Source organism: Cupressus sempervirens, chromosome 7 (genome assembly GCF_028749045.1).
Source record: "Cupressus sempervirens isolate cs-2001-9-10 chromosome 7, ASM2874904v1, whole genome shotgun sequence".
Lineage (NCBI taxonomy): Eukaryota > Viridiplantae > Streptophyta > Pinopsida > Cupressales > Cupressaceae > Cupressus > Cupressus sempervirens.
In genome coordinates, this window is record NC_143124.1 from 608970648 (window position 1) to 608998214 (window position 27567).

Consider the following 27567-nt stretch of genomic DNA (forward strand, 5'->3'; position numbering starts at 1 on the left):
TGAAAAAAAAATAATAATAATTGTCAAAAAAACATCAATGCTTCCACTGTACACATAAAAAAATGAGCTTCTTAGCTTGGAGTGGCAAGGGTAACTCCTTGTTAAGGTGGCAAGAGGCAGTTACTCTAGCAACCACTACAAGAGCAGCCTCCAAGTAAAGAACATATGCAAATACCATGCATCAAATTACCATGTAATTGGGATTATTTCAAATCATTATGAAATACTACAAAAGATAACAAGATGCAAAACATACAAGAATGAATTAACTAATGGTTATCAAGGCTGTTTATTAAAATTGATGAGGGACCTTTATGTCTAGAGCACTAGCTGGACCAACTAGGCATAAAATTATCACATCCCCAACCTAGGTAACTGACAACAGTTGAGGTTCTAGCTGAGATGTCATTCCTGACTTTCACTGTTTGCTTGTGAGCTCCTACGTTGATGATACTCTTTCCCTGCTCATAGAATGGTTTCTCCTCCTGCATCCACTAACATGGAAGGATTAGATATCCACATCCTTGTAATAATCACATGTTATCAAGATCAATATAAATATGCATCGATATTCCAAAGAGTTCCTATTGCAATTCATATCACATAATTCCTCCTAGAATTATTTCCATTAATAGAACAAGTGATACATATCTATTATCATTACTAAATCAACTTAGCCAAAATTAACTGAAAACCAATAAACCGTCGTTGTCACACTTCAAAGAAAATAGTTATTATAATTATAAAATAAAATGGTTACAAGGAAGGGATGTAACGATATATATAACCCAAGAAAACATTTAGCATTTTCATTGTCCCAGATTCTGTCTAAAGCGGCAGCAGAAACTAGCTGTCAGCCCCTCACACATAAGATTATATAGGAGATAAAACACATCAATAGAAAGCACTGCATGAAGTCTACTTTACCTTAGAAAATAGCTATGATCAGGAACTATGAGGGGAAAGCCTAAAAGCATGTTGAGGTTTCACTCAAATGACATCCAATATAAATCAGAAAACAAGTTATCATGTATTTCTATTCATTTAGATGTTCCATGAGAGGTTAATAAAAATATAATTACAACTGATATGAAGTTCCCATAAAATGCAGTATTATTGAAGATGATTGTGCTTAACTTCTCGTGACTAAGAATATATTTCCTGCAGATTATTCTTTGTGAGAAAAAGTTGTCTATACATGCAGATTACAAAACAACCTAAGACTACTACATATATTGCTTCCCAATGCAGATTGTAAATGCATATGAAACTACTATCAATAAATGGTCATTACAATATACAGCATACCCACAATACTGCATGTAGGCATGCATTTTAAGAGCTGACTAAAAGCATGCTAAAACAAATAGCATCATGTTTGATTCACTGTAATACATCTCATTAGTTAAGATGATATAATCACCTTTTGCCCAAGAAAAAGCAACTCCAATTCTCCAATGTGTCACTTTTTTATAATCCTCGTCTTTACACCACCTGAAAGAATAAAACAATAAATATTCATAAATGTAGAATGTGGCACATAATAAAGTGCTTGAAGAAGAGACAGAAAAACTTAACACAACAGATATAGAAACTCACCTTCCACTTCCTCAAAGAACATTTCTCTAGTTGAATCTGCGGCTACACGGCATTCAAACCTGCAACACTCCACAACATCGGACAGAATCCAATAATGTACCAAATCAAAGGGAAAAAATCCTTCACAAGAGAGTCAAAGGAAATAAAGCAGGATTGGTGACAAACCTGTTGGATAAAACAACTTCAAGTGGACTATCTGTAAGTTTCTTAATTGCTTCAACAAGAACTGCTACAATCTCTGTCTTTCGAGAACTTGCTAGAAGAGTGTCATATTCGGTTGGAACAATAATGGCGAAAAAATTATCGCTTAACTCACTCAGACAGACTTTCTCAACTGTTTTCAAAGCTATTCGACGTTTAAGATTACCCCACTGTGCATCCAAAAGGTAAGCAGCAACATCACTTATCAATAGGACTTGCCGCTTGATCTTACCAGACCCATTAACCTTCAAAATATTGTCTGCAAACAATAGTTTCTTGTCTCCTGTAAAAGGAGATAAAGAGTAGTAATTTATCTAACAGTTATGTTGCATAATGAGGCATTGCGCCACAAAAATATTTAATGTTTAAGAAAGAGATAAAAACAAGACAATCTCAACAAGATATGGTGCTTCTCCCACTGAATATTAAGTTTTTATAAGCCATCCTAGCACTAATACTTCTTTATTGGGTGCCAAAACAATATTTAATTGTAAGGTGAACAATCATAAATTTAAGAATCATTAATTTTCAACTCAATAGACTAAATTAGTGTAAATGTGCTTGGGAAAATATGGCAAACAACAGAATTAAACTGTGACTGATTCTGGTTGACGTTGAATGAGGGAAGAAAATGATCAAACTCTCTTTAAAATACAAACTTTATAGTGCATTAGAAGTGTCATATCATATGGTCCCTCTAACAGATAGCGACTAACAGGAAAAACAGACTGTAGAATAGAAATTACTGCCAGCAGAATTGACAAAAGCAGCTTGTAGGCATTTTCACAGCGTACTCTAATAATAGCTGGGGTAGGTCATCTCCTTACGTCGGAATGTGATTTTCCTTGTTGATGGATCTTTGTATATTCTTGAGGCTGAGGCCGTTGTGCTTATTGAAGACTTAACGCTGGCAGCAGAGAAAAGAAATAAAAGATCATTGCTTTATGCAACTCAATGCTGAATAAAACTCTCTGCTGGAAGTTGCATGTATTCTTGAGGAAGTAAGAGCCCCTCTTAAGATTCCAGGAAATTACCTTTAAAAACTGTGATCATGAATTCTATGCACATGCAAATGAGTTAGTGCAGGCATCAATTAATTCCCAAAAATGGCCTCGTTGGGATCATAACAGAAAAATGTTACGGCTTGCCATCCTCATCAATTCAACATAACAAAGCCATCTAGGGATGGAAAACGAAAAAGGGAAAGAAAGAAAAAGAAAAAGAAAAATATAAACAATTGAACAGATACTTGTAGATTTTTACAGCAAATAGCATTTCTAGTGTGATGGGACATGCCACAACCTAAGACTGTTAAATGATACATCTTTTCACGCCCTTAACTACTGAAATACATTCCACGGTGGTACTTGCAGATGATAGCAAATTTGATAGGACACTTCAGTTGCAAAGCAGTGTCCATTCTGCAAACTGTGTACTTGCAGATGAAAACAAATTTGATTGGACACTTCGGTTGCAAAGCAGTGTCCATTCTGCAAACTGTGTTGTATGGTTTTGGCATTACTGTTCATAAAGTTTGTGGGTGAGAATATTGTTACTATGAAAAGCACAGTGAACAAATCTCTCAGGCATTTTCTTTACTTTGGGGCTATGTCAAAAAAATAGTTGAGGAGAACCTTCCATGTAAAACACTCTGGTATTTCCACTGTGATGAAATGCATAGAGGTAGGTGGAACAGGAAACACTGGACTCAAAAGAACTATAAGGCTTCCATTGAAGCTGACTTTCGGTATAACTTGGAAGCCACAGTGAAGAATGAAGCCCCTTTCTAGCTGGATACTGGAAAGGATATTTGTTGGCAACAATTATATTTCTTTTCAGATGTATCCAAAAGCGGAAGATGAAAATCCTAGTGTGACAGGAGCTAACGATGCTCAAAGAGGAAACAGTCAGTATATGATGGATTGGAAATTAGTAAGCTATGAGATGCCATTATCAGACTTTGTCCACTGAGCCATAGATTTTACAATCGTGCACTAGGATGGTTTTCTGGGAGTTTCAACTACTCTCACATTTCCTATTAAAAAACAGACAAAGGGTAGAAGCCTCCAACAAAACTTAGAATATAAGAGTTTTGTGTCCCCTTGGAGCTTAAGACAAAATGTCCAAGACAGTGTCCCCGGTAGAGGGAAATATCCCCCAACAGCATCCACCTCTGCCGCCTCTGTCGGGGATGCCATCACTTGCCATATAGCACATGCCATTACATCCTGATTGCAAACTTTGACTTTGTTAGTACTTGTTTACCTTTCAAGGGACAATCACATAGATGTTGTATTGCAGATTTTGCCTTGAAGAGATCACTTCACCTCAATTTGTATATTAGCACCACCAGCCGCCACTCTGCCACCATTTCCACACAATCCCCAGATTTAGACCTTTAAGCCCTCCATCCCCAAAACCAGTCCCAACAGCCTTGCATCCCCTATCATAAAACTCCATGGAACTATATTTATAGGAAATGCATGTAACAATTAATCTTCTAGATTTTAGAAACAAGCCAGTATCAATGTCCAATTTGATACAGACAATTGCATGTAGTTCAAGGTGGTAAGTGCAATTATCAATTCCAGCCTCCCTGCTATTCCAAATTCTAACTCATGAATCAATTCTTTGGATGAAAAGTAGGGTGGAATTAAGTCTTAAGTGGCCAAATTGGATTCAAAATAGAGATTGTCTATTTGTCTATTTGATACACAGATAGAATTTGCCTATACATGTTTGCAAGAATTAGATTTATTAAATTAAAATTATAAATGTAAATTCAAAATTGAAAATGTTTGGTAATTTAATTTTTCTTTACTTGAAATCAAGTGTCAGAATGCTTGGCCATGGAAGTTCCAACTATGAGCTTCTTTCTTAAAACTTGTCACAAAGATCATCAATACTTTCACCATTGTTCAGTGTAAAATAAACTCGTTCATTACTACATCATACGAATCAAGATTAAGATCTACAAAATTTTATGCACCCTTTGCTAATTAGTAATTTGAAATCGTTATATGGTGCAAACTTTGGATCTTAGCACTAGAGCATTTTGGGCTTAATGGAAAGGCAAGACGATGTAGCGGGCTTCTGCTTGTCATTGTGTTCCATATCTCGATAATAATATTATGCACTACTTTGAAATGTGTCTTCAACTTGTTCTTTCTCATTTATGATCATTGTTTTTTATAAAGCATTTAATCGATGACACAGTATATAATAATATATCTCCTAAACCAAGCTTATCTGTGTCAATATATTAGGTCATACTCACAATGGAACCAGTAAAAAAGCAAATATTCCACACAATCCCAAGTGTCATCTAAAGATCATATACTGAATATATATTGCCCTCCTATTGTTAAATTGGCTCCAGAGTCCATACACACCAAAATAAACTCATTACCATGCTTAAAAGTGTCTCCCATACCTTCACAAGTCATCTCAAAGCAATCATGTTGGAGGCCAAACCTGCCTCAATAACCTATGAAAATATTAAATTTATAATTAAAATAAGAAAATTTGTAAACATCATTAATTAAAAATAAGTAAATTGCAGTGATTGGTTTCTGGATTCGACTGTGTTTAGGATTTTTACCATCAACGTTTCGAATCACACTACGTAGTCTGATTCGAAACATTGATGGTAAAAATCTTAACACGGTCAAATCCAAAAACCAATCACTGTAATACAATGGATTGTGGAAATTTGATCTCTTTAATAAGTAAATTACTTAAGTGAAACACAACATGACAAATAGTGTTGGGGGCAAACTAGGTCTCAACAACTTATTCAAAAAAAAAAACAATTGAAAATAAATATTATAAACGAAACATTAAATTTTATTTTGCTCCCATTGCCTTGAACATTTTTGGTTTCAAGAATATTCTGAATATACCCTAAAAAATGTGATGACTTATGAACATTCAAATCTCGTCAACCTTAGCACAAAGCTATTTGATTCAATCAATTTTGATGCTGATTGTTTGTAGCATAAGATTGAGGGACTTGATAGCACAAAGTGTCAAAAAATGTGAGAATACTCTTTCAACCAACAAACTAGTCGCTCTACAACATTTTACGTTGTCTATTATGACTTAGAGAACATCGCCCAATTCCTCGACAATTGTCATGAGAATGTCAGCAATGAATTGGTCATCCACCTACTCACAAATCATAATTCTCAAAAACATTGCCCAGTTAGGAGACATTGCAATCATGTTGATTAGGGGCCAAGTTTTGGCATCCTTCCATTCATCAAAAATGAAAAACACGCATCTTGGCCCACATATCTCTGATAGACTTCAATGAATCCTACATGAGTTGCACCATTTTATCAATGAGATGCTATACAACACCTCAGAACCTGAGATCTTGTATCCTTTTTTAGCCTTGTTAAATTTTCTGAGAATTTCTTGCAAATGTGGCGAGGAATTAAGACTGAAAGTCAATCCATTTGCATAAGTACAACTTGCCATGTGTTGATTGACAATCTTTCAACATTCTTTTTGAAATGTCGCTTCCAATAGTCCTATTGTTCTCTTATGTGCAATTAGCTCCTCTGGAGGCATGATTAAGAATTGGTGTCTCTATTACAAGGAGGCTTCATTGCTTCAGATTCTTTCTTGTCAAAGGATGATTTGATCTTTGTTCTGCTACATCATCTACTTGATATTGTTCCCTAATATATTCTATCACTTGAGTTTGTGGCACAAGTGCACAATTCTTTCTAGGGCAAGCTTTAATGCTCATTCCAAGAATACTGCAAAAATGGGCTCACACAACTATATGATCTTGCATATTTTATACCATGCCCATCGCAAATCCAAACATATCCCACACAAGCTAGAGTATGTTGCATCGTTTAAATACTGTAACATCCTTACTAATATCCAATAAGAATAACAGCCAATTTTCCCATTGATTTAATTGTACTAATTAAATAAAAGAATTTACACTTTCTTCTAAACACCAAAATAGAAATAAAACTATTTTATCACCCTTGCATATAAACTACCAAATAATAAATTCAATTGCTCTTTTTCTTTTCATAAAATGAAATGCAATAACAGAAGCAAAAGGTAGAATTTATTGTTTATTTCTTTCCATTCTGGAATCTCTTACAAGCCTTGACATTACTGGGAGAGGGAAAGCGTCATCAGGTGCTTTACCTCCACCATAGAACTACCAGTCCCCTTCACCGTCCTACTGGAAGTGGCCCTACCTTTTACAAGAGTGCAGACCCAGGGCTAGGTTTATTTGCCATCTAACCTGGGTGTTTATAGCCTATGCAACTCTTAGTTAATCACACACTATAGAACCTCCTAACTAGTACAACCATCTAACTAGAATATTTATCCGGTTCATGTGAACTGACGGACACATGCAATGCATTGTGCAACCTTGAATAAGGTTTTAAAGGATGCAAGCATGTTTGCATGCTATTAGTATTCACCTTCCTTACTTGACTTGTACATAAATAACAGAATCAACCAACTCACTAGTCTATCAACAAACTTCAAGGGATTGTGACCTGCTAAAAAGAAACTGCTCAATGTGTACCAACGTAAATGGTCATTAACTACCTTCAAGAAATTGTGACCTGTTAACAAGCAACTCACAATGTCTATTGACATAGACGGCCATTAACGACCTTTGAGGAATTGTTCAAATGTAGGATAATAGCCTACCCTACTTGGTTAATTCTTAGCATAGACAGCTATTTTCCAACTGAATTTAATTTCCCACCTACATGACATCTCATGGGTATTACGAACTAACTGCTGTTTTAAATCAGAAAATATGTTACATTTGATTCATTATATCTGTATTAAACATGATATTTTGGTTATTTAAGCCTTCTCAGTTGGCTGAATGGAGTGATGATCATCTGGTCTGATTCATGAGAACACCATAAAATGGTGTAAGGGACTATTTTGTCAAGTTATTTGACCTGCTTATTTAAAATCAACTTATTCAGAGATTTCATAATGATGTGTAGAAAGCAGATTGCATGGCATGGATTCTCTTTGATTTCTAGTTTCCTTTCATTTGTTTTGTTACAGCTCAATATATATTTCTGAGACTTGAAGTCTCTAAATTATTTGTCAAAATCGAAATAAATAAGCCAATATGAATGATTGTATTAAAAATGCAAAGAGTGTTTGATTCCATGAACATTTCTAAATCACTTTCTTTACAGAAGATAAGCTCAAACAGTTCAATACTTAAAAATGAATTACTCCTCTGATTCAACAACAGAAATGCAATTGGTACTTAATTATGAATGAATCTTTTGAGTGAACAACAAAAATGCAACTTGATACTTGATTAGGATTATGATTATTCAACTATAAATCATCACAATATGACGATTGACATCCCATTTTAAGAATCAAATTATGAATACAAAAGAGAATCGACATGGCTGAATGACCAATGAGGATGATAACAGCAATACAGATTCCTCAAACCAATCCTCCAATAATTCTAATTATTGTGGTATTAATCAATCTCCATGTGATCAGCAGCAGCTCCAGGGTATGATTATGCAAACAGAGATATTCTTGAACAGATTCTTAAGATTTTCACACCATTGCCCCATTGCAAAAGGGGACCACCTCTTTTGCTTCATATTGGTAGGTTTAGGTAGTGAGTAGATTGGCAACAATTTGAGAGCCTCTTGAAATTGGAGGGCTAGAAAATTAGGAAATGGTAAAAATTGGCCAAGTATGAGAGCAAGAGATCAATGGTCAAATGTTGAATTGACATAGTCGATGTCATTGAAGAAACATCAAGGCTCTGTTCAAAAGATTGCTTGGTTAGGTAGGAAAGTTGGTTCACCTTGTCAAAGAGACTAGTGGAATCCACCACCTTAAGTGGCAGTCTACTAGATAAGAAAGTAGAATCCACTTCAGTGGTGAAAATTCAAACATAAACCAATGTATAACTTAGTCTTGCAAAATTGTTTTAAGTTAAATTGTCATAACGGTAAAAGTGAGAATCAAGTTTGCATTTAATGTTATGTCCCCATTTTTGCAAGCATCAGAGTTTGTTGGATAGTGGTTCCCCTTTTGGACCAGATCAGTGTGTATTCTCCATCGGAGCTCAATATGTTCAGGTTCGGCCTTCGTTGGACTCAATTTGGCTCACTATTTATAGTAAGTGACTATTTCAGGAAAGTCAGTGTTACTATTTGTAGCAGTGCATCTGAACAGTTTCAACACACAGTTTGTATTAGATAATGAGGGATTTACAATTTATGGTAAGTCGGTGGTTGATAGAGAGGACCCCTTACTATTGTTAGAAAGGCAATTGGGTGCACAATGGATGCAATGATTAACTCTCAAGTTTAGACTGAATTGAGAAATAATAATTATTTGTGGATTTATGTTATTTTTATTGTTAATAAAGTGATTACTTCATTAATAATTATTTATAAAGTTAAAAAGTCACTTTATGTGCAGTGGGGCCATGACCTCAATTAAATTTCACTTAAAAGTACATTATTAATTGTATAAAATTGAGTGCACAAATTGAAGAGATAATATACAGTTTTTAATAAAATCCCAAAAGTGGATTTAATTGCTATTAAGGAGATTGGGGTTAAAAAACGTCTCAAAAAGCAAATACATTCACTATTGTGATTTTTTACTATGCCTTTGAGGATTTGTGACCAAGGGTTTTAGCCATTTTTATGCTTTAATGAAGAAAAACCCTTCATCGTGATTGCACTCTTAAGGCTGTGAGAAATCAGCTGAACCATTGCCATAGTGTGGGCTTCATCCAGGAGCCCAATCTAAGTATAAAGAGCAAATTTGTGCAACAGTTTGAAGCAAATTTGAAGTCTCATCTATTGCAGACCTGTAGCTTCATTATTGCAGCCATTGTTGATCAAATTTCAAGCTTTTTATCTTGCTGCTACAGTAAAACGTGAACAGTGAGACTCCACAGTACATCAGCTTGATGGGTTTCATTAAAGTGTATTAAATTTATCATATGTTGTTAAAGTTTGAGCGAATTTAAGAAAATCAACAAGGATTTCTGATGCAGGAGCGTCCTGGGTGTAAGGACAATCTTGCATCGCCCAAAAATATTTTTGTTTCTGTCATTTTCAATAAGGGCTATTTCAGCGTAGAGCTACTATTTGTGGAAATTTACTATTTTTAGAATGTTGGTCAAACAAGCTTGGAATGTTCTAATTTCACCGGTGGAGGTTCATCTTAGTTATATCAGCTTGCCACCGGAACTTCATTGTCATGCCATATATATTGCAGAATTTATTGAGGTTTCTGGGTACAAAATTTTTGAGCTCAACTTTGAAGGCCTAAACGGCTCCGGAATGAGGTCGAACCTTGGCTAACTAGAGCTTGCACAAGTCAGGCATTGTAGATCAGGAGCTATCGTTTCCGAAAAAGCAGTTGTAATAGCCAATCAGAGCTGATTTGCAAAAGTTTTGGCCTTCGAAAGTTGAGTACCTAAAATTATAATTTGTAAATGTTTTGAGCTGACCCCTATGTAATAAATATGAAAATAATAGTTATTTGGGGGTTGGTTGGCTTCAAGAATTAGGGCTAAATGTCTAGAACCTTCCCAGGCAGTGGAAATTCAATTGTATAAGTAAGGTCTATAGTGTTGTCTAGGGTAGTTTTGGGTCATAGTTTGTGGCTCTTTCTTGAAGAATATTGTAAAGAAAGTGTCCATGTGGCTTTGCATATTGTATTTCTGAAAATCTGTAATTCCATACTTGTGGAGATAATAAGAAGCCCATTTTCAATTGTTGGAAAATTTCTGTTGTGTGTTTGTGGTATTAAGGGGAGCACCCTTCATCAGTTTCAGACATTTGTTGCAGCAGATCAAGCCCTTTACTAGTCATACTTATTGCTCCCTAACCCAATATTTTGATATCAGAAATAATCTTCATATTCAGGTATGCCCCTTTGTTGTAATAGGCAGCTTACTTTTGTTTATGGAGGATAAAGGAAAGTCCATTGTCTATTTTTCACTTGCAGCTATATTATTCTCAATGTCTTTGGTTATTTCCTTTCTACATTTAGTATTCCTTAGCTTTCTTCATACTTGGCATCAAATTGAAAAACTTCATATAATTATCAAATTTTAAGACAAACATATCATTTGCATTGCAGATCAATGGGTTGAAGTTAGAACCTGTTGGGGTTCTTACATTTAACTTACTAAGCGTGATTTCAGATGACAACTAAGGAAGAGGAAGCCACCACTTTACATGGAAACCTGACAAATAAGAAAGTAGAATCCACCACTTTAAGTGGAAACTTCACAAATAAGAAAGTGGAATCAACCACTTTATGTGGTGACTTGACAAATAGAGAAATAGAACCCACTCTCTTAAGTGGCAATGGAACGAAATCTGTTATGTCCCCTTTTTTGGTACATTAGGAAATCAAGGACATGTTTATGTAACCAAGTCACAAGGTTCGAGTTCGACAACTATGAAATTCGGATAAAATTCGAGACCTCAAAAAAGTCCGAAAAAATTCAACATTAAATTTGCCTATATAAATTAATTTTTAAATACTATAAATAATAAAATTTAAATTCATATAAATATTATATAGAACAATATTGTATTTTAAATCGATAAATTATATCTACTACTATTTATCACATAAAATAGTAATATTATCTAAATACAAAAAACACTATACAAATTATAATAATAACGATGTTGATAACGTAAAAAATTTTAAAAACTAAAATATCACAATATAATAATTTTTTTTTTTTTTGATCGATAATAAGATATTTAATAAATCATAGGAAATTACATAGTTTCATACATTAACCTTTCAAGGTTTACCATTTTCACAATGAGTCTAAACCTTCCTCCCCTACTATCACAAAAGGAAAAACTACACTATAGTCATCTACTTTCATTACAAACTTTTTCATTCAAACATAATATTTGCCTATTATAGACTTTACTCTTAAAGATAAATCTGCTACAGGGAGCCACCTTGTATCCTGCAAAACCCGACCGTTCCAAAATTGATCCTTCGCTCGGTTCGGCCTTCCGTTGTCGCACAACTTGCCACTGGTAACTCCTTCATTCGCTTCCAGCCACTTTCGTTTCCTTGCCTCCAGCTAGGGCCAAACTGAGATTCTAACCCTTTCAACTCCGCACTTTGCTGGCTCTCCTATCCGACCGCCGCTTCCTTGGCACTGTCACATTGAAGGGCTCGTTTCGGTTCTGCGCCTTGCCCTCCATTATTGCATTTTTTAGGGCATTCCATGCTGCGCGGCGCTCATTCACATAAGCCTCTTTCTCCTTAAATCCCCGCGGCCAGTTCACAAAAGGCACGATCCCTTTCTCCCTGCCTTCCTCCTCCTCTGCATAACCCTCCAAGAAATTGAAAGCCCAGCACGGATGTGCCCACTCCAACCAGTCTTCCATGTTTGGGATTAACTCTTCCTCAAACAATTCCTTCATAACCCATTCCACTACCCTTTCATGTTCTCCAACTTCCAAGCCCCAGGCCATTATCATCACAGCTATATCCACTTGCACTTTCCAACGGTGCTCCGAATCCTGAAAAAGGGGTCCCAATGTGTCTTGCAACGCCTCCACCACCGCCGGCGATGCGCACTTCACCATCTTCTTCAGCCTGTGGTCTGCAACTCTCCCATATAATGCCTTCTGCTGTCGCGCCGTCTTGAATGTGAAGGTTGGCTCCATCTCTGCAATTCCTCTTACCTTCTTCAATTGCTATCTCCCTTCAAATTTTCTTCTGAGAAATGACCTTTGTCGTGCCTTTTTTAAAGACATTTCAAATCTTTTGAATCATTATTATTTCCTGCGAGCCTTTCGCTTAAAAGATTTCGCACGCTTCGCAGGATTTATCGGACGGCTGAGACTTCTATTACTTAATTTTCTGACAGTCCGCTATTATTACATTCGATTTAGGATGTTAAAAAGTGTGCCTTTTGAGTTAACTTTTTCAATCCTTAATTTTCCCTCATTCATTGATAGAGCCCATTTTGAAAGCATGTCGGCCTCTTGATTGCCTTCTCTTTTTATGTGTGTTATTTTGAAATCTTCAAAGTTATTCAATTCCTGCTCTATAATATTGATAATAGGTTGTAGATGCCATGCCATTGCGTTCAATTTAGATATTGCCTGCACTGTGATCAAAGAATCACCTTCCAGATGTAATTTTTTAATTCCTTCCTTTCTAGCTATTTGAACTGCAAATAATGTTGCTTGGCATTCTGCTATGTTATTCGTTCCATTTGGGAGTTTTTTCGCTCCTGCTAATAATAGGTGCCCTCTGTCATCTTTAAAAACAACCCCAATTCCTGAATCCCCTGGATTGCCTTTTGCTGCTCCATCAAAATTCACTTTGATCCATCCTTCCTGTGGTGTAACCCATTCTACTGGCTTCTTCTTTGTTTTGCTTCTGCTTGTTACCAAAGCTCCTAAGGGTGATTTAAATCTTATCCCCGGCCATGTATTCTGTATTTGTCTATCCTCTCGGGTGAATGGAATTTTCATAGCTTGTTTCCTTGTGGCTGACACACTGACTGTTTCTTCTATTGCATTAATGATTCTGCTTATGCACCTCCTCAGACTTTCTTTTTCTCCTCTAAAGATTCTCCTATTTCTCTCCTTCCACAATTCCCAGATTATCAGAGATGGTGCTACTATCCAAATACTTGATAGGGTTGATTTCTCAACTATCCTTGGCCATCCATCCAAAGCTTCCTTTAGCGTTTGTGCTCTTGGCCCTTGCCATCTTAGTTTGAATTGAACTGTGTCCCAGCATTTATTAGCATATTGGCATTGAATTAAAAGATGGTCAATGGTTTCCTCTTGTTTCTCACATAGAGGACATCTGGATGGACCATTTATCCCTATCTTTCTTAGTCTTTCAGCTATTAGAATTCTTCCTTTGTATGCTAACCAGGGAAAGGCCCCAGCTTTAGGCATTGTGTCCTTATTCCAACATAAGTCTCTTGAGAGGAAACTTTCCCTTCCTGTCTCGGCTAATAGATTGTAGCCTATTTTAACTGAGTATTTACCTGATACTGAGCCACACCAAATTACTTTGTCCTTCTTCTTTGTTAGCATCACATTCCTGTTCTTAAAGATTTGTTTCATATGCTCTTTCTGTTCCTCTGCCAGTTCCTCCCTCGATACATCCTTCCAACACCACTCCCTTCCTACAGGACCCACCTTCTCAGTCATTTAATCTTTTACTGTATTACCCCATCTTTCTTTAAAAAAGGACTTCAGTTCATTGTCCCTTATATTATCCCCTAGCACTTCCAAACCATTCCACGAATCTTCCCAAAATTTTGCTGACTCCCCATCCCCTATCTGCCACGTTATGTGCTTAATTATCACCTCTCTACAAGACACCATAAAGTTCCATATGGCTGATCCTTTTGGAGGATTTCGGATTGTTAAAATTCTGTTGTTATCCATATTGTCTAAATATTTCCCTTTTAAAATTCTTACCCAATAGAGGTGTGGATTTTCATAGACTGCCCAGACCAGTTTAGCTCCTAGTGCTTTATTCATACAACTCCAATCCCTCAGACCAGCTCCTCCTTTCGCTTTGGGTCTACATATTTTTTCCCAAGCCAACAATGGGATCTTATTCTCTTCATTGGCACCATTCCAAAAAAACTTCCTCATTTTGCTTTCCAAAGTTCTAATAACCTTCTTTGGAATTTCTAGACACATCATTGCAAAAACCGGCATTGCTGTTATCACTACTTGAAGCATAAGTATTCTGCCTGCCAAAGTCAGCCATTTGCCCCTCCATCCTTCCATTTTCTTTTGGCAGTTTTCTATAAGCTTGTCCCATAAGTCTGCCTTATTTCTTCCTGCGAAAAAAGGAATGCCTAGATATTTGTTTGGCATTAACCCCAATTTGATGTCCAAAATGCGACTGATCCTAAATCTCACATTATAGGGAGTATTGAAGAAAAAAATTTCTGACTTTTTCCAATTAATAAACTACCCCGAGACTTTCCCATAGAGCTCTAAAGTATGCTTCATCCCTCTGGCTTCTTCTACACTGGCTTCTCCCCCTAAAAAAGTGTCATCAACAAATTGCATATGTGTGAGGGATTCAACTGTTTCTGTGATTTGAATGCCTTTCCATGCCCCTTGCTCCCTTTGCTTTTGGATCAGCCTTCCTAGCACCTCTGCCATTATTATGAAAAGGAAAGGCAACAGAGGATCTCCTTGCCTTATTCCTTTTTCCTGTTCCAAAAAACCTTGAGGGCTTCCGTTTACCAATACAGAAAACCTGGGTGTTTGAATACAACTTTTCACCCATTGTATCCATTCCTTACTAAACCCAAATCGGCCTAGCACTTCCAGCATAAAGCTTCTATCAACCGCATCATATGCTTTCCTTATGTCTAGTTTTACCATCATGTTTTGAGATTTTGAAGCTCGGATGGTGTGCACAGCTTCATGTGCCACAACTACCCCTTCAAAAATCGAACGCCCTGGGAGAAACCCACTCTGCTCTTTTGAGATAATAGAGTTCAAAACTAGTTTGAGCCGATTTGCCATCACCTTTGATATGAGCTTATATACTGTATTACAAAGTGAAATGGGTCTAAAATCTTCAAAGGTTTGTTGTGTTTCCCTTTTTGGCACCAGTGCTATAAAGGTGTTATTAAAATCTTTAAGAATGAAACCTCCTTTTCTCGACTCCTCCACTACTTCCCACAAGTCTTTCAAGAATATGCAGCTTAATTTCTGAAAAAACAAAGCTGGAAAACCATCCGGTCCTGGGGCTTTGTCCCCTCCTAAACCCTTTAAAGCTTGAGAGACTTCAAATTCTGAAATTGGATCCATTAAAGCCCTGTTTTGTTCCCCAGTTATTACTGTCGGAATAACACTCAGCACCTCTCCCACCTCAGCATTGTCCCTTACTGGTACCTGACCCTTGTTTGAGAAGAAATTTATAGCCTCCTGATTTATTTCTTCACTTTCCGTCTTTAAAATTCCATTCATATCTTTTATTTCAAAGATTTTATTTGTTGCCCGCCTTACTTTTACCGAGTTATGGAAAAAGTTAGTGTTCCTGTCCCCATCTTGTAGCCATGTTTCTATAGATTTCTAACGCCAAAAAATTTCCTCTTTGTATAAGCATTCCTCCAACTCCTTTTTGAGCCCTTTTTCCAGTTTGAAATCCTCCTCAAACATTCCACTTTCTATGACTTTGAGACTTAAAGTCTTTAACTTCTCTTCTATATCCTTTTTCTTATCAAAGATATTACCAAAGTGTTCCCTATTCCAGATTTTTAATTGCTCTTTTAGAAATTGCAACTTTTTAAAGAAAATGAAAGCTTTGTTACCTTTCCTTGTCGGAGCCTTTTTCCACCACTCCGCAATCTGGTCTGAGAAACCCTCTGCCTTCAGCCACATTGCTTCAAATTTAAAGGGACATCTGTCTGGAGTTTTTTCATCCTGAAATCGCAGAAAAATGGGAAAGTGATCTGAACCCTGGTAAGGTAGAATTTCCGCATCACATGACCAATTGGCTTCAGCCCAATTCCCTGCCACTAGAAACCTATCCAACTTTTCTGCTATATGCACAAAACCTTCCCTACGGTTTGTCCATGTGAAGTCACCTTTTTTGAAATTAATATTAACTAATCCATTGTCGTTTACAAAATTGCTGAAATCTTTTTGACTCTCAGAAAGCCATCCTTTGCCACCCTTTTTGTCTTCCGGATTTAGAATAGCATTAAAATCCCCCCCCAAAATTGTTACCTCATTTGGAAACTCCTACACTTTTTCAGCTATTTTTCCCCATAACTCTTTCTTCTCAACATTTTTATTTGGTCCATACACATTTATCACCATAAATGACCAATGTAGATTTTTAACATAGACTTTAGCCCATTGCCAATTTGCGTTTAACTTAGACTCCGAAACTGTGATTGTTTCAGGCTTCCAAAGTATCGCCATACCACCTGAAGCTCCTTGAGCCCCCGACAGCAAACATTCCCATCTTCTAAATTTATTTTTAAAACTAGAGAAATCTTCTTCTTTTATCTTTGTTTCTTGGAGAAAAACTAAATTTGGCTTTGCTTGATCAAGACACCTTTTGATCAAACGAATTTTGTCAGGGGCATTGCAGCCCCTGACATTCCATGATAAGGTTTTCATGGCTCCCGGGAAAAGGCCAAGCCTTTTCCCGATCTCAAGATTTTTGTTTGGCTTGCATCTTTGCCCGCCATTGCCAGCTTAACTTTCACTGGTTTTGGTCCTCGTTTTTTTTGACTCCCAACATTCGGTTTCTGCTTTTTGGAGCTTGTTAGCTCTAAAGATCTATCTTCCTGTATTCCTGGCCTATCTGATAACCCTAGGTCATTTAATAGGTCCTCTTCTAAGGGTAAACCCATTTCCTCCATTCCACTACTACTGTCCAAGGCTTCCTCAGAGGAATCACTTAGATTTCTTTCCGGGGAGACTTCATTGTCTTTAAAAATTGTTTCCCCATTACCTTCTAGATCCTTACTTCTCGGAGTTTCACATTCTCCATTCTCTCCTCCTTCTTGGGATTCCATTTCTTGTTTACTTGATTCTCCTATTCTTGCACTACACCTTCTAAGGTTTATTGGATTGTCATTCATCCCTTGCTGGTCACCATCCGTACCCTGAGAGTTTCTCTGCACCTCCATTTCCCTTTGATCACATTCTGCTTCCCATGGAGTTTCCAATACTCTTTGGGTGGAGTTCTCTGTGGTCCTTTTAAACCCTTCCCCCTCCTCACTTTTCTGCACCTCTCTTCCCTCTGACTGCACTGGATGATCCTGAATTTCTTCCTCAATGTTTGTGGGTGTTAGGTCCTTTGGGTTTTGTGTCTGAGGCTTCTGTCCCTCGCCCGTCTCTAAGAAATCTAGGATTTCGTCATCCTCCAAACCTTTCCTTCTCCTGCTACTGATATTCCAAGATTCCTCTTCTGGGTTTTTTTTTTTTATTTCCTCTCCTTCCCATATCTCTATCTGTTGTTTCCAAACCCCGTATTCCGTGCTTAGGTTTACATAGTCCGGGCATGGATTCCCTTCCTTTAACATGATCAGTAGCCTTGGATGAGAGGATGAGTCCACTTTATTTAGGACCACTTCTGACCTGACAAGTTCTCCTATTGTGTTCCCAATTTCTTCCAGCACCTTTTCTCCCCAGTATTCTACTGGTAAGTTGTGAAGATTGATCCAGGTGGGGAAAGACTTCACCTTCTCTTTGTTTGGATCAAAGTTTGGTGCCCATTCCTTTAAAATAAAACCCTTACCTTCGAGAAGATAGGGGCCCTTTTTCAGAATGTCATCTTTATCTACTCTGCTTGGTGCTATTCCCAGATAGAAACCATTCGCTAGGGTTTTGAATCTACATTCTACCCCCCATAGAGATCGGCTCCCCCGCCTTATAATAGAAACTGACGGCCATGGCCCTAACCACTTAAAGAAAAATGCTTTCTCTTTCATTTCATTAACCGATTCTAACCAGTTTTCATTACTAATACGGATTATGGACATTACCTCATAGGTGGCATTGTCCTCTTTACTTTGAGAGCCCTCCTTCGCTGCTTCTTTCTCCCCCATGGCCATTTCCTCCTGTTGCTTCGGCCTGTAGAACTTATGGGCAATTCTGGAATAGTCAAACTTATCGAAATTTCTGTACCCCCAAGCATTTCTGTTCCCTTTCTTGCTCCTGTCCCAGTTCTTTGCTTCCGCCTGTCTCCTCTGTGGTGGAAAAAACTGACACTCATTTTGGTAGTAGGGTTTTTTATTATGCCCCCCATTCCACCTATACCGGTTCATTGGCCATCGTCTATTGATCTTCTCATCATATGCCCTTCGTTCATGGCGTTTGAACCTAGGGTTCCATTCTGTGAAATGCTGGTGTACTCGCCTGTCTGTTGCAGGTAACCGTTGCCCACAGCGTTCAAAACGCGGTCGCCCCTGCACTCGCTCCCCCATCCTTCACAATCCGTTATATCAAACCCTAATATTACAATATAATAATATTATCTAAGCATATAAAACTATAATATAAATAAAATAATATTTACCACTTATAATTATATTTTAATTCGACTTCAGATATATAGACTTAATAACATTATAAATTAAAGATGTACCCGACTGGCATTACAATTATTGTTATACAAATGATATAAATAATATTAACATACAAAACAATATATAAAAATATATTACAGATTGAAGTAAGATCATTCATGCATCCTATTGAAATCTCCACTTTATCTGATTGTGTTTGAAGCTGATGATGATTAATGTGTTCCGCTTTTTGTCCATGACTTAACGCGAAACCTTTGCGTAATGGCGCTCTAAAAGACAATAAAAACACAGACATAAACCTTTGTGTAAAGCTCTAAGAGATGATAAAAACACAGATGGAAGAAAACACGGATTAATGTCTCTGCGTGTAGGTTAAAAAATGCCAAAAACCCTTGAAGACGTTTTATTGAAGACTGCTTGATATATCCGTACGAATATTAGATGAACTTTAACGAATTTTTTGTGTTGTTTTGAAGTACGCGGAATTTCAAACCTGATGGCTGAAATTCGCCGAACTTTGTGACTTAGTTATGTAATATTAAATCAACTTATGAGAACATAATATAAGTTTATATAAAAGGGGTCAATTTAATATTATAAAGTGGGCCAAAGTGACAAAAGGGAGAATAAGACGAAAAGACTAAAGGCAGTCGAAGAGTCACTGTCGAGCAGTCACTGTCGAGCATTAAAAGAGGGAGTCTCATTCATTTTTAGCATGCTTGGATTACTGTTTGTTTGGAGAACTCTTGGAGAAACATTGGGCGAGTTTACATCTTCCATTTGACCTGAGGACACCAACCTTCAGGCCATCTTTGGGGGATTGGACGTAGCCCCAATTCACCATCCATGGTGGATTCAAATCTGAAATCACACTTGAGACTACATGTGCGCTTTATTATTTATTTCCAATCTGACTGTGTTTCTGTATTTAAAATTGGACTTCATGTTTGTTATTTGATTGCTGATGTATAATGCAATAACATATTTCTGAGAGATTTGTATGGATTTACTGGTTATGATATTGTATTGCTGGAAATCATAATACAGTAGTAATTTTGGAGGTCTTCTATATGAGCATTTGTTATTTAATCTGAAAGTTTATTGCATGAGCCATCTATTTACATTCTGAAAATTACTGTGAAAGCCAAATTGAGGAAATATCCATTAGGCATATTACAGTGGTATCAGGGCATCAAACCTGCCATCCTGTTGCGTACAGTCAAAGGTTTCATCGGAGACAAAGTTACAGATTTACATATGATAATTTCTTTTGTTCACTGGTATTTGTGAAATATTTCTGCTTGAGAAACAAAGATATTATATTCTGAAAAAATACGGCCCATTTATTTCTCAGTGCTACGCGATTATAACACAGCTTTTGTTTGAAGCATATGATATTTGATAGGTCCATTCCAAATCCATGTTGAGCATTGCAAACCATAAATATTATGGATGTCTCAATAAATTATTTTTCGCTAGAGGCTAACAATGGCTTGTGGAAATTTGTCAGAAGTGATATTTCTGGGCAGTGATTTCTGAGGTGTTGTCTAATTCGATTCCTAAAGATAATCGACTCTACACACTTTTTCTTTCTTTTGGTATATGGTTTGCTGGCCTTTTACAAATGCCTATGAATTGATGTCACAAGTGTTTATGAAGAGTGTAGTAACGGGATGAGCTATTAGCAGCATCTGTTCACACGAGACTTTACATCCATTGGTGGGTCTGCAGTATTCATCTAGGCATTTGTTGGAGGCAGGAGTATGGAGTTGAACATGCATTGTCGATACATTTGCATAGACTGTAGCTGTATTTAGCATCTCAAGATTGTAGCACATATTTGATTATGTATTTGTAAAAGTTCTGAAATTAGAATGTTGTCGTGGCCTCCCTACTGTGTCATATCCACCTTGTTTTCCTGAACCAAGGCTTGATAGTGTCATGTACGCACGGAGGAAGGATTATTAGCAGTTTCTGATTAAAGGAAGTGAAGTTTGCATCACTGTGGCTTCCATCCTGTGCCATTGTGGAAGAAACTAAGAAATATACACGCTCATTCGTATGGTTTCTGCGGGATGGAGACGTAGCCCAACCTGTACGCAATTGGCAATGAAAAGGCCCATATTATGGTTGTAGAAGAACTGCTTCTGGCAGACATTAATGGTTCCTGGGTATCGTAAGACGAAACAAACTGAACATAATTGTTTGGGTAATCATTACAAATACACTGACAAATCTCATTGGCTAAACGTCTTCCTGTTACTCCTCACAAAGATGTAAGAGGATTTGTTGGTGAAAATTTTGATTGTTATTCAATATTAAATTCTCTGTTCAAAATTACCTTGTGGTTATTCATCAACAGTGAAGTTTCTCCACACGTCAATCACTTGAAAATTTTATATGCTTGCAGTGCTCATACCCAGAGAGTTAACGTTATACAAAGGTTGTGCACCAACGAACAGTTATTTGAAGAACCGATTTACTAAATGGGGCATATTTGCGTGAAGGAAAATTGTTTGGGGTTCATAGCCAGCTGTTACGGGCGTTACTGAAGTTGGCAAGAAACGGACTCATCCTGACAAACTGTTATTAAGTAAAATCACAGAATTAAATGTTATCAATGAAGGAAAATTATTAATCACAAAATGCTTTAATCGGGAGCTTGTTCGAATACGACATGCAGTTTTGAAGGAAGAGCTCTGTGTGGATTGAATGGATTAAGTCATGTAGCTACTAAGGAAGCAAGGCTATCATTGTTGTGGTCTTCATCATCACTTCTTTATGCGAATGGTTATTGGGGGAACAGGGAATTTGAACAGTGTTTGGTGAAGGCAAGCAGATGTTCACAGCTTTGACAGATGGAAGAAATGATCTATAATAGCTAACAGGCCTGTTGGTCAATCTCAGGGATACCATGAAAGGCTCTATAGTTATAGAAGCAGATTGAAGCTAGAGTATAAGAAGGGACGTGTATGTCTAATATTTATTTATGCATATACCGTGGACGCTAACTGAATACACACTCAATACCAGATTTTGGAAAGGAGGAAATTAACATAAAGGTTTTGTGAAGGGAAAAACTCGAAGACATCTGGTTGGGGAAGAAATTTCCGCCATTAAATAAACATTGAAGTCCAGACAAAATCTCAGGTAAAATCACCTCAAAGTTAGATGCACCTCAAGCCTATCTTCCAACCTCACATGATTCACCATGATTGCAAATTTGAAATTTGTTTAAGTAAATCTGAATAATAATTTTAAAATTCTTGTTCTATCAGTTAGGCTCTGATACCATGTAAATGAAAATGGGATACCTGATAGAACAACTAGATTCAGAAATTGTATGACAAATTGTAGCAGACTGTATTATAATTTCAGAATATATTGCAGAGTATTAATCAAATGAAGAGTGCTTATTCTTACATCAATTTAAATGGATCTTAACCAGAGACGAACCATGGGACATGATGAATGACACATGACATGTAAACCCAATCAACATTGAAATTTCAACTTAGCCCAATATAGAAAGTCGATTTGTTAGATATAGCGGACTTTGATCAAGATATAATAACTTCATGCATCATAGGCCAAGTAAGCACCCACTTGTTCCCAAGCTATATATAAAATAAACCTAACAATACTATTATGAAATTCTCTTGTTAATATCTACAAATTGTGTACCCTTCGGCCTTGCAAGGAGGCCTTCCTTGTGCAAGGGAGGCCATCCTCTGTCCCTTCTCTGCAACGCATAAATTGCATTTCGTTGCTGCTTTTTAAATGGGTGTTTCAATACCAAGCTCAAACCCTTCTTGAAATGGTGATGATGTTCCCAGTATGGTGGAGGCTAAGGCTAAATCCTTTAAGCAGGCACTTGCAAACGAACCCTCTTTCCCAAAAGGCCCTCATTCCGCTCTGCAAAAAGGCAATGCATCCTCGGTCTTGTCTGCAGTCCAAAGTGAAGGTAAGGGCCACTCTTCCCACATCATTGTTAAGCCAAATTTTCAAATGTCCCTTGCAATAGACACAAAAAAGAAGAGAATTAGGAATACTACAATTTTCTTGGTGCTCAAGATGTTTCTATGTTGCCTTTTCCTAATTTCCTCAATAATTGGATGCATAATATCTAGGGTGTTAAACTAGGGTTTTAGTTTTCCTATTTTCACATGATTCAACAAGGGGTTTCCGCAGTGGAACCCCAGTGCTGGGGTATGTCGGGACAGTGAAACGAGTTTCCGGGACGCAAGGAAAATGGGCCTCATTTTCTGGACAGCCAGGGGATGGCGGCAGGGGGAGGACGGGGCAGGGAAGGGTGTTGTATAGAACTTGAAGTTCTAGTTATGAACTGATGTTTCAGTAGAACATACCAAATTAAAATTCTTCAACATAGCAAAATTGCAACATTAGCTACAACCTTGAACATTCAACATAGTAGCATATTACATATCCAATAATAACATTCAAAAATCAAAATTCAAAGAGAAATTCAAGTACCCATCCCAGTGTTGGCATGGTTGTGGAATGGTGGAGGTGGAGGTACTTGGGTACTAAAGTACCCGGTGCGGGGACGTCTCAGGGACGGGTACTTCGAGGTTTAGGAGGGTGTGCAAGTCCCTATGTTACACTGGTTTTCCGTGGTTTTTTTCTCTAATCCTGAAAGCCAAAAGGCAGTTATTGACACACTTCTATAAGGATGGAAAATGTTGTTTTCGTGAGATTTCTTGGACCCCTAAAGCAAACCATGACGAACTTTTGGCACTCTCATACCCTAGGTGATTGACCATTGGCAACATCCACCCTTCACATGGAATCTTTTATCCCAAGCACTGGAAACTATTGGTAAAGTAGTTATAATGGACAAGTCCAATACCTCAATTCCACATACAGATGCTAGGGTTTTAATGTCTTTGCATCTTGGTTTGGAGATATTATTTTTGAGATTGATGGTCAGCAATTCTCTTGCCCCATTGTTTTCCTTGGAGGGATCAATATGTGTTTTTTTGTGTAGGAGGGACAGCCATCTAAGAAACCATTGCCCTCTACTCGTAAACAAATCCAAAAATCTGCCTCATGGAGCTCCTAAGATCTCTACAAAGTACCCTAACTCTAAAACTCTTGTCAAGCCACCTCAACCTTGTAACACTCCCCACGTCCTCTTGATTCTCCTTCTGTTGAAGCCAGGGTCGATATCCCCTCTCTTGTTAAGTCAATGAGGAGACCTTGGGTGAGGACATTAACAATGGGCTCATAAAACTTATCTCGAAGGAAGGGGATAAAACCCTTATAAAGAATTGGAGACCCATTGTTAAATGCTTCCTATAAAATTTTGGCTAAAATGCTTGCAATCAAAATTGAAGAGACTCTTCCCCATGTGATTAATCCAACACAAACTGGATTCGCTAAAGACCGGTACATTCTTGAGAATGTTTTGACTCGCTCGGAGGCCATGGATTGGGCTAAGGAATCAACAGGTTTGTATGTTGCTACTGGATTACGAAAAAGCAAATGATAGAAAAGAATGGAGATTTATTTTTATGATGCTTGAGAGCTTGGGTTCCTTAGTTTTTGTTGCTAAATGGTTTACACACTGATGAATAAGGCTAGGGCCTGCGTGGAAGCCAATGGTGCCAGGTCAGATACTTCGGAAGCCAATGGTGCCTTGTTTGTGCTTGCAGCAGATGCCTTACTTTACCTCCTGAGGGATCAGATTCTATCTTCGAGAATTAGAGAGCTTACTTTACCTAATGGAGATGACCTTTCTAATATACAATTTGCTGATGACACAATTATCATCATTCAAATAGATGAATCAAATGTCTCCAATCTTATCATCAAGCTGAACCTATTTTGTGATGCATCTGGGAGTAAAGTTTCCTTAACTAAAGCAGTTATGCTTGGCTGTGGTGAGCATCCCCCAGCATGGTGTCATAAATATTCATTGGCTTAGGGAGGGCCTTTTTACCAGATCAGTTATCTCGGCATTCCTTTCTCTGTGGAGGCTAATGTGAAGGTTATGTGGGAGTGGGTTAAGAAGCAAATAGATAAGAAGATCAGCAAAATGGAACACTAATTATCTGTCCCTTGCTGGGTTTGCCAAAAAATATTATCTTCCTACACTATCTACGATGCCTCTACCTGGATGTTTAATCAGGCACAATTTTACCACATTCAGAAGCATATTAGAGGATTCATTTGGTCAGATGGGAAGGGCAGTAAGCAGAAACATGTTAACTGGAAATGGTGCACAATGGGGAGAGATGTTGGGGCTTGGGTCTCAAGGACATAAGACTGCAAGGAATTACCCTGGCCATTAAATGGATAGCCAAGGCAACCAAAGGTGAAGAACCTTGGAAAATATTGGTGAGGGACAATATTGCACGAGCTGTTCCTATTAAAGCATCATCATGGAAAAACCTACATACCGGTGATATTTTAGCATGTAGCTATCAATTCAAAGTGTCAAAACCTAATGTATTCAAAGCTATCTAGAAGGGGTGGAAGTCAACCCAGCACTTGATGTCCAACAACAGGCTTATTGATGAGGATGGTTGGTCTGTGGTGAAAGATCAGTGTGGTGGAATCCCAAACACGAAGACAAGCATTTAGCTCTTCTACAGGGTTGCTTAGCTCGGAAATGGGCAGTCAAAGGTATTAGATGCTTTGCAGACATTCTACAAAATAGGAGGTTTCTTAGTTGGCAGAAAATATGGCAAAAATATGATATTCCCCACTCTCAGTGGAGGACTCGCTCTATCCTAAGGAATGCTTGCAGTATTTTGAAACTTCCAAGAGGCTGCAAGGTTGTGAATGACATGCTCACCTTAAATGGCCCAATGGAAGCACCCTTCCTAATACCAAGGCTGAGTACATCTACCGTCTCCTCCCTAACAACAACTGTATCATTGAGCATCTAAATTCCTCCTGGTCTACGGATCTCAATGCCTTCAACTGGAACAAAACCATGTCTGAGTTGTGGAGCAAACCTGTAGAACCCAAAAAGGCCTGCTTCATGTGCAGACTCCTCCTACACAAATTAGTAAATTACCTATAAGGAAACCCTCTAGGGAAATCAATGTTTGTTCATTTTGTAGATGCTGTGAAACCATCCATCACATTTTTTTATTGTCTTTTTACTAAAGAAATCTGGGGGATGTTTGGACTTGTTCCTAATGGTAACTTCATCATTCTGAATGTTCTTAATGGTTTTAGTCTTAACAAAAGCTGCAATTAATTTTTGGTCTTTATTATCTGTTGGGATTGTTTGGTCCATTTGGAATCTTCATAATGATGTGTTTAATAGTAGAATGAGGCACCTTACTGAGACTCTGTGAAGACTCATCTTTCACAAAATCGTTGTGCAGGTTTCAGTTGTCATGAAAGTGGATTAATCCAAGTTCCTTGACCTCCTCCATGGAAGAGCAGTTACGATGTTTAAGTGGGAAGTATCCCACGGGTAAACTTGGACAAAAAATATAGCCAGCAAATCAGCATTTGAGTAAGCACTTAACAATTTTGTTGCAGACCTGAATGATCAGAATCGTCAGGAGAGACATGACAGGGGTATCCCAATTGGAGCAGTCCCTCTTGCTCTCATCCCTCCACGGTCATTCCACAGCACCACAATGGGAATGAGCACGCTTACAGAGCATATTGACACAAAGACAAGATCCTGAAATGGATGGATGAGCAACAAGTTTGGACAGAATGGGTTTCCAGAGACCATAATGAAATTAGAAATATCTGATCATATACTATTTTGCAACTGCATGCAACAGTAAGATGTATTGTTTATTCATAAGCTGTAAGATGCATTGCTACTGTTCGATGATAGTTAGTTTCTAGATATAGCAGAATGTACTCACATTGATATTATAGTCTGAATAAAAATCTCTTGTCAATCGCTCATGATATAGATCATAGGCTGTCTGGCTTGGACCTTGGCAAACACTGAACTCTCTTTAGGATTTAAAGATATTAAACTATGTAACATTTCATCCCGCTTTGCGTTTCTACATATGTCCAGATAGTTTAGACAAAAGTAATCTCAAATTTAACAATTTAACAACCGTATTGATTATGAAGGTAAAGATGTTCGACGCTTAGGTATCCCGATGTTCACTTAAGAAATGATGAATGCAACAAATATCTTCTTTGACTACATCGCCCGATTTAGGTAGCATCTTCAGGTTGGGAATCAGAACCACCACTAGCGGACGCAAGGATGTTAAAAGTAACATAAACGTAGGGGTCACTCCGTGTTGATATTCAGATTTAATGAGTTCTGTTGCATTCAATTTGGCATTGAAGATCTGAAATTTGCAGCCTTGCCGCTTCATCATTGGGATAAAGAAAAGATGAATACCTTGTTTTTGAAGAAGGTTTAATATGTTCTGATTGGATTTTACATTGAGATAATCTCCGTGGTATTGACGATTCAGCGAAACCCTGCGGCGCACCTTGACCGCAGTCCACCCCTCCTCTGTCTCTCCTTCTTTACCCATTCTCCTGCTCCTGCTCCTGCTCCTGCTCCAAAGCGGGTGTTCCTTGAAACAGTCACAAATAACCAAACGAGGGGGAGATACCTTTTTTTAAATGGGGAAATAAATCTTAACCTGTACAGGTATGGGACACAGTCTTCTGACTTTTTATTTGTTCAATTCAATTTTCCCCTT

The 27567-nt window shown here is 37.6% G+C and overlaps 1 protein-coding gene across 1 annotated transcript; it reads right to left on the reverse strand.

Annotated features, from left to right (window-relative positions):
• Positions 1 to 27567, reverse strand: LOC149548195 (myosin heavy chain-like protein). Its single transcript, XM_089792240.1, has 5 exons — positions 27258 to 27567; positions 1765 to 2083; positions 1600 to 1658; positions 1424 to 1494; positions 1 to 485 (listed from the first exon to the last, which is right to left on the reverse strand). Exons 1-4 carry the CDS (start codon positions 27394 to 27396, stop codon positions 1463 to 1465), a joined length of 549 nt encoding a protein of 182 aa, XP_089648366.1. The 5' UTR covers positions 27397 to 27567; the 3' UTR covers positions 1 to 485; positions 1424 to 1462.

Bases quoted from the DNA above. Each gene is read 5' to 3' on its own strand.
- LOC149548195 (XM_089792240.1), bottom strand. From the start codon at position 27,396: ATGGGTAAAGAAGGAGAGACAGAGGAGGGGTGGACTGCGGTCAAGGTG. The intron at 2,084-27,257 runs GTATTCATCTTT...CTCCTTTTACAG, and splicing joins AAACCTTCTTCAAAAACAAG to GAGACAAGAAACTATTGTTT. The intron at 1,495-1,599 runs GTGAGTTTCTAT...TTATTCTTTCAG, and splicing joins GTTCTTTGAGGAAGTGGAAG to GTGGTGTAAAGACGAGGATT.